Source organism: Macrobrachium nipponense, chromosome 19, assembly GCF_015104395.2.
Source record: "Macrobrachium nipponense isolate FS-2020 chromosome 19, ASM1510439v2, whole genome shotgun sequence".
In the NCBI taxonomy this organism is placed as follows: domain Eukaryota; kingdom Metazoa; phylum Arthropoda; class Malacostraca; order Decapoda; family Palaemonidae; genus Macrobrachium; species Macrobrachium nipponense.
Window position 1 is genome coordinate 28,476,631 of NC_061088.1, and position 7,426 is coordinate 28,484,056.

The 7,426-nt window shown below is 41.0% G+C and overlaps 1 protein-coding gene across 10 annotated transcripts in view; it reads left to right on the plus strand.

The window, feature by feature from the left end:
• The window catches only part of LOC135215441 (kinesin-like protein KIF3A), a 169,455-nt gene extending 162,035 nt beyond the window's left edge, over positions 1–7,420 (plus strand). For 7 of the 10 annotated variants that reach the window (XR_010314686.1, XM_064250102.1, XM_064250160.1 and 4 more), the window contains one exon: positions 6,955–7,420. Coding sequence is in view for 8 of the 10 variants with exons in the window: in XM_064250102.1 (XP_064106172.1) it covers positions 6,955–7,043 (89 nt within the window). In the remaining 2 variants the exon portion in view is untranslated. The remainder of the gene's footprint in view (positions 1–6,954) is intronic. The other 3 variants (XR_010314685.1, XM_064250121.1, XM_064250169.1) reach the window with 1 other exon arrangement.
• The last annotated feature ends 6 nt before the right edge of the window (positions 7,421–7,426 follow it).

Below are 7,426 nucleotides of genomic sequence, written 5' to 3' on the forward strand. Positions count from 1 at the left end.
AAGACGATAATTTCTATTTCTCTTTGCACCTTGCCTTATGTGGGTTATCTGTGTATCAGATTTGTTTCCTTTCTCTGTTATGTATGGTTCCATTGTTATTATGTTTGTATCTTCTGATTGATTTTTACTTTTTGTATAATTTCTATGGGCCCTGCTGGGAGTTTAGGATCATATAATTTACTTGGAACTGGATGTTCCTTTGCTGCATTATTATTTTGAACTGACTGAGGGAGATTCAGGGATAAATTTCCAGTGGTCATCAACTGTGCCAAATTTTGTCCATCAAGGGGCCCAGGGGTACTAAAAACTTTATTCGTATTTATCATAAAAAATTAGAGAAAAAATCAGAAAAAAATATATAATAATACATTTTGAAAAGATATCATTGGCTTTTAGTGAAGTTAAATCTTCTGCCAATGGCACAAGTGAGAAATTACTCCCAAATGTCTGCATCCCTACCTTACCCCAAAAGGGGGTGGCAAAACATAAATTAGTATGGCCCAAGTGTAAGCAATATCCTCTTAGTAGGATTAAGAGTATTACGAAATACAATTATCCCCATCCTAATCACGTCATGGACAAACCGGACAGAATGCCGAGAATTCTATCCCTAGAACCAAGGCCCCAAGAATCCGTGGTCCAGTTCCACAGAATAGTAGTTCCGCCTGGAAAGCTAGATCCGAACATAGTCCTGTAGATGATGGATCTACCACATTTCCCACTACTATTTAGCTTCGGATTTAACTTCAATCCAAGTTATATATTTTCTTATTTGTTAGATATTGAAAATTTTGACAAAATGGAAAAATCTACAGATTTTATTCCAAAAATATATAATGTCATATGGGACTTGGGTTCCAACCTGGGAAGAAATTCCTGAGGTTCGAGAGCCCCCTCACCACATCAAGGTGGTCCCATAATGAGGGGGACGAGAGCCATAAAACCGGATTGCCAATAACTGGCGACTGCCTTTATCTTTAAGATTTAAAATATGTGGCAAAGCTAACCATTACAAAAAAGTACTTTTGTATTCCCTTAGAAAAAATACAAACATCTCAGAAATTCTCAACACCTCTGACACCACTATCATTTTAGTAATACCTGTTGGAAGTAGTTCTGCATGAGTGTACGTATTCTTTAACATTGGAAAGAACCTTTATATTAAGGACAACTGGGGAACTGTCGATATCACAAAACCATTTAGTTTGATTATAAAATACTACAAAGGAAATATGGGCCTTCGGTACACAGCAAGGCTCATAAATCAGCCACAATTGAAACTACAATCATGGCTATGTTTCGTTACTAAGAAGTTAGGCTAACCCGATTTACCCTTTCGGTAACTCAAATTATCTATCAGTTAAAATGGCACTGTATATGGTTCAGTAACAAAATTGTCAAAGATTATTGCCTCAATGCTATTTCTTACTGTTAAAGAAGAAAAAAATTGCACGGCAATTACAGCATAGCCTAGAGATCTACTTCTAACTTCTCACCTTGCAAGAGGCTTACTGGCTCCCACTTTCAACAAATATAAGCCTCCCTGTTAAAATTTTAAGAAATTAAAACTTTCCAAAGAGACTTAAATTAAGTACTTAGCATGACTGATGTAAGGTGGGTGAAAAAATGTATAGTCAAACAATTTCTGGAGCACATCCTGGTGACTAGTGAACTCTTGGCCAAACCAGAGTGTAATGAAAATAGGGCTGACTTATGTTGTTGTCACATCTGTGCGAGTTAGACGTAGAGCCTAGGTAATCGTTGTAGGGCAGGAGATAGAGCCTTCCTGTTCTGGGTCCTTTATATTCTATCACTGTGCCAACAAGCACTACATATTCTTGCTAAGACCAACTACATACAGTGGATCCCCCATATTCGTGTTCTTGGCATTCGTGGGCTCACATATTCGTGAATTTCTCTGTGGACCATATCTACCCATTATTTGCAAGAAATTCATGTATTTGCTGTATTTTTCAATGAGAAATATCCACAAATTCCTAGTTTTTTTTATCAATTTCATCATAAAATGCACTTTTTGTGATAAAAATATTAAAAAACCAGATATAAACATTTTGAGTGGGTTTTTCTTGAGTTTTAACTAACAAAATAAGCAGTTTAAGGATTTTTATAGGGGTTTCAACTATTTGCGGATTCTAGCTATTTGCATTGGGCCTGGTATGCATCCCCTGCAAATTACAGGAGCAACACTTGCATGGGACACTGGTAAGCTCCACTTACAAGGTGCAGGGAGTGTACTTCCTGATGGTACCCATGAACAAGTGGCTGACACAGAAGGGTGGGCCACAGGGGTAGCTCCCTTGGCGGCCTCAACAAGAAGATACAACAGCTTGGGATACTACTCAGCATGTGGCCAACAACGAGCCACCAGAGTTACCTGAAGACCAGGGGTGACAAATGCTTGTTTTTTTCTGCAGATAAAAATAAAAAATGGAAATGCATGCACATTTAGGTTGTCCAAGTGGTATTGGAAAACACCTTTCATCACTGCCCAGGAATCTAGAATCTGGAGCAAAAGACAGGAAGCTTCCTGTTCAAGTTGATCACAACTATGGTAGCTCAAGCATGGGACCTCCATAGGTAGAACTAGTAATTCCAGAGGGTGTAGGGATCACTATCCCCACTACCTGACCCCGGCGACTAAGTTGATCTGCAGTAACACTTTGCCATCCTAGAATGTATCTTGCAGACAGCTCAGTGGCCTGAGGCGTCCACACGTCATCTGCACTGACAGCTAAAGCAGGGTCAGACACAACATATCCTCATCCCCCTATTTCTTGACTTATGCCACAGTGGTTTTGTTGCTCATTAACACTACTAAGTGACTTGACAACTGTTCTAAGAGCTTGATGTAAAGATGAGGTAAGTTCTTTGGCCACACACCTAAAACAAACCTTTCTCTCAGGTGGCCACCTCATCCCTCCTTTGACACATCTAATGACAACTGTTCTAAGAGCTTGATGTAAAGATGAGGTAAGTTCTTTGGCCACACACCTGAAACAAACCTTTCTCTCAGGTGGCCACCTCACCCCTTTTTTGACACATCTTAAAACAGAATCATTTCTGGAGATGGAGAATTTAATGGAACTCCCTTTAGGAGGTCTCCATTGTTTGTACACTATGCAGAGTCCTCCCCTATCTGTAGAGGAGGACCTGTAAAATGCTGCTTCAGGTGATACTGAAGTAAGTGCATGTGGCACCGTCCATTAGGGCACAAACTTCTCCAAGAACAGATGACTCAGGACCACCTGACAAAGTTGAGCTGGTTGTTCCTGCCAAGGACAGAAGCTGCACTGTCTCTGGGGAAGGCATTTTGCTGATGAGTCCATATACATTCCCAGGTACTTTGCTTGCTGCTTGGGGTTGAGATCTGACTTCTCCAAGTTGATCACAACCCTAAGCATGTGATAAAATATTAGGAGACGATCTCTGTCGAGTAGGAGTCACACCCTCAAGGCTGACAGGACTAACCAGTTGTTCATGCACATATCACAGTAAGCAAATACCCACTGAATGAGCTTAAGCTTAAACACCCGAGAGGCCACTGCCAGTATGAAGCATAGTATGTACTGTGCTTTGAACTGGTGAATGGTCCCACTGCAGACAAAGCAGAGATACTTCAAAGAGCTTTGATGAATGGGTACATGGAAATACTCATCCTTCAGATCTATTCAAAGCATGAAGTTCCCACTTTGATGGATTCCAACACAATTGTTTGTTTCCATCTTCAACTGAGAGTGTAAGGCAAATTTGTTCGGGGGGAGAGGTTGATGACCAGTCACCTTTTCACTGGGAATATGTGACTAAAACCCCTGTGACTGGTTTGCTATGACCCCTATGGCACCTTTCTCCAGCATTATTTACACATCAGCCTCTAGGGCACAACACGGCTGCAAACCTGAAGGTTAGGTTTGGAAAATGTTTGGTGTATCCTAGAAGTGGGACAAACATCCTTGAATAGGATCCTGTCCCCATCTGAAAGGATGGATAATACCCAGGGCTCAGCTCCCTGCTTCTGCCACATGGCCCACTGGTGAGACAAACAACTTGTTACTCATGGTGGTGAAGGAGAGGGGTCACCACAGTCAGCAACATCCTCCCTCATTCCCCTCACCTCCCTCTTGGTATTGCCAGAGGAAAGTAGTTGAAAAAGTTGAGAAGACTCTCTGAAGGTTGGACACTTGGGTTTTGAAGAAGGCTTCCTTGCTAACTCAGACGTGGAAGGCTTCGCCAAACCGCAGATTTGAATGAAGCTACTTTTGAAGCAGGAGGCTTAAAGGCAGCATGGGTAATCAGGGCATTCTGGGACTCTGCCATTCTCTGATCTGCTGCTACTTGCACCTTACTCTGAGGAAAAAGTAAAGAAGAGCCCAACACAACTGTATTCTGAAGCACAAGGCTATGTGTGTGTGTGTGTGTGTGTGTGTGTGTGTGTGTGTGTGTGTGTGTGTGTGTGTGTGTGTGTGTGTGTGTGTGTGTGTGTGTGTGTGTGAAACCTAGCGAGAGATGTGAGAGGCAATCATATCCCTCTTAAGGTAACCAGGTTTGCTTACTGGTTGGCACTTGGTGTGCCAGGAAAGTCAGTTCTACCTCCTGACACCAACAGCCTCCAGTACATTGCCCTCTCATCCCTAGATGAGACGTCTGAAGCAGCATAGATCAAAAGCAATCTTTCTGACGTAACCACTCCAACAGTAGATCATTGGTGAGTCTGCAGACTGATGCATCGAGTGCCAGTGAAGTAGGCTCAGCATCCTCAAATACATAGTACCTCCTCTGGTGTGAAAATGGCAGGGGAATCTGCTTGAGGCAATGAACTCCTAGACATGCAAACCAGGTTAATCAACTCCACCAAGACACCCAAGTAAGCTGGGACCAGGGTGACCTGACTGAGGACCTCACTTTAGAAGTGGACCCAAAAGTTATCTCCCTCGACAAGACAGTCAACCTAGAATTAGCTATGGTTGCCTCCCTCAGATTATTTTGCTCATAAATATAATTGAAATAATCTCTGGAAACTGTCAAAAACTGCAGTTTCAGCTCAGCCTGAAGGGGTTATGGTACATTTGGATCTAAAAGATCCCTATAGGCATGAGCTGCTCCTTCTTCAGCCATAGAAGGAGACATGGCAGAACTCTGCTTTCTAGGGTATTCCCAACCCAGTGAAACAGACAAGCCTCTCATTGGCAAGATGGCACAGGACTCTGCTAAATCACTGTCAGGACCATGTTCTAACTTTGACCAGGCTGCTCCTCTGCTCTGATACTCAAGTCATAACTGAGAATGGAGGCAAAGGAGAAGAATGACCCCTTGAACCAGTCCTCCTGCTCCTCTCTTGGAAACAAGGCGAACCAGTCAAATGAAAAAGCCTATAGGGATCTTTTGCTGGAGAAGGATCACCCTGCATGTACATGGTCCAGAGAGCAGGAATGCTGTGAGCATGAACCTACCTTGCTGGTAGAGTGAGATTGATCTGTGGACCAGTCCTGAGCCAAGCAAACAGGTTGCTCATACCCCTCTCTATGTTGCTCCAGGGGAACATGGCAAGAAGGGGTGACTCATGCACCGGCCTTCCTGGGGTTATGCGACTGGTGTGGGCCCCATTGCTCGCAGTGGGATGAGGCAGACCCCAAAATCTATGTTAGTTAGATGGGGCCAGTGGTGTCATGGGGGAAAGTATTTACTCTCAGTAAAGCTGGCAAATGCCTCTTGTCATCCTTCCTTCTCTTCTCAAGGGGAAGCCCCTAAGCAAGCCCTAACCCTGCGGAAAGTACATACAGTATGGGGTTCCATTGCTATGGGTGACAAGGGCTGCTCATAGGGGGAAACATCCTTTGCAGTGACATATCTCTTATTTTTTTCCATAGAATAAAAAACAGACCAGTAATACAATAATAATGAACAAACATAAAAAATCAACTTTAAACCAGTCAGTATGGGAAGCTCAGTAGCAAATCTTTCTCTCACATGACCGAATGAATAATTTAAGGTGACAGTGAGTGAGTGAGAGTTACTCCTCCTCTCACCTCCCATCTCCACTTTTAACCTCTACCCATATTGTTACAAAATTTTGACCAGTTTCCAGCTTGTGCTGAAAGGTGCTTCTATATAAAAGGCATCATTTGTATTCCCATAGGAACAAACAATCTTTTAAAATAAAGATTTTGTTTTGTAAATACAAATCAAACATCTTGCACCAAGGACTTCCTTGCTATGTGGTTGAGATTTCATATTGAATACTGGGGCGCAAGATATTTCCAATATAAATCTATTTTGATTGGAGACCATGGTTTTGTTATGTTCTTCCTTTCATAACAAAGGGGTAGGCTGTAAAGAAGCAGGGTTAGTTGCTGTAAGATCATCAACGCCCAAGAATTAGATTTTCTTTACATACGAATATCAAAATTCATGGATCCTTCCTAGCGTCATATTTTAAGTAAAAATACAATACGTTATTGTGTATGATAATCTTTGCTACATTATTATTATGGATGTATATAAATTGCGTGGTGTGTATGCTTTACACTTCTTCGATAATGTTTTAGCATTTTTCACATTATTCCATAATGGACATAAAAGTCTGTCAGTTGGTTTAATGCAGTGTTCTTTATCAAATGTACCTTTTACAGTGTGTAAAGCTGCACCAGTGTTTGTGTGCATCACAAAAATCACAACTCACATTTTCTTTGTAGGTATTAGGAAAGTGTGTTGACTTAAAAGATTCTCATTAGCATGGCACTTGTTAAATTCCTGCAATATAAACTAACATTGCAGTACGTACATATTATGATTTAATGATGGAATTATTTCAAGCCCATTTTATTTCTTCCTGAACTAACTATATTGTAAAACAAGAAAAAATTATATACAAGTAAATTTTTCAAATAAACCAGCATCTTTTTACAAAAAACTAATATACTGTGTTATTTCTCTCAGCAGAAGTCTCCTCCCCCGCCTCCTCGCCCCCCTACGAGGTTAATACTGTGCCACCTACTACTGATAACCCAAAAACAGTAACAGCATGATTTTAGTGCACCATGTTCTCCAGAGATAAGGAAATTCGAAAATTTTTACTTGGATAAAACTGTCAAAGCATCCCATTGGTACAAGTATGTCAAGAGTTCAACAATTTTTGAAGAATTAAGAGGAAAGGACAGATAAACTACAATGGCAACAATCTCTCTACAAGTAAATTAAGCCTTAAAAGCAGTCTTTCTAGCAAAAGGACAAAGGATGAAGTGGGTAATGCAATTTTTAATGGTCTATTTAGTTCTTGTATTCCTAAAGATTCTTGACATGACATTATAATAGCTGCTATTATAAAAAGAAAGTGCACTTATTCTTGCTTGAAGTATAATAGTGAAGCAAATTACTGTGGCATTTAAGGCTGGAAGAAAAGAATTTTTTG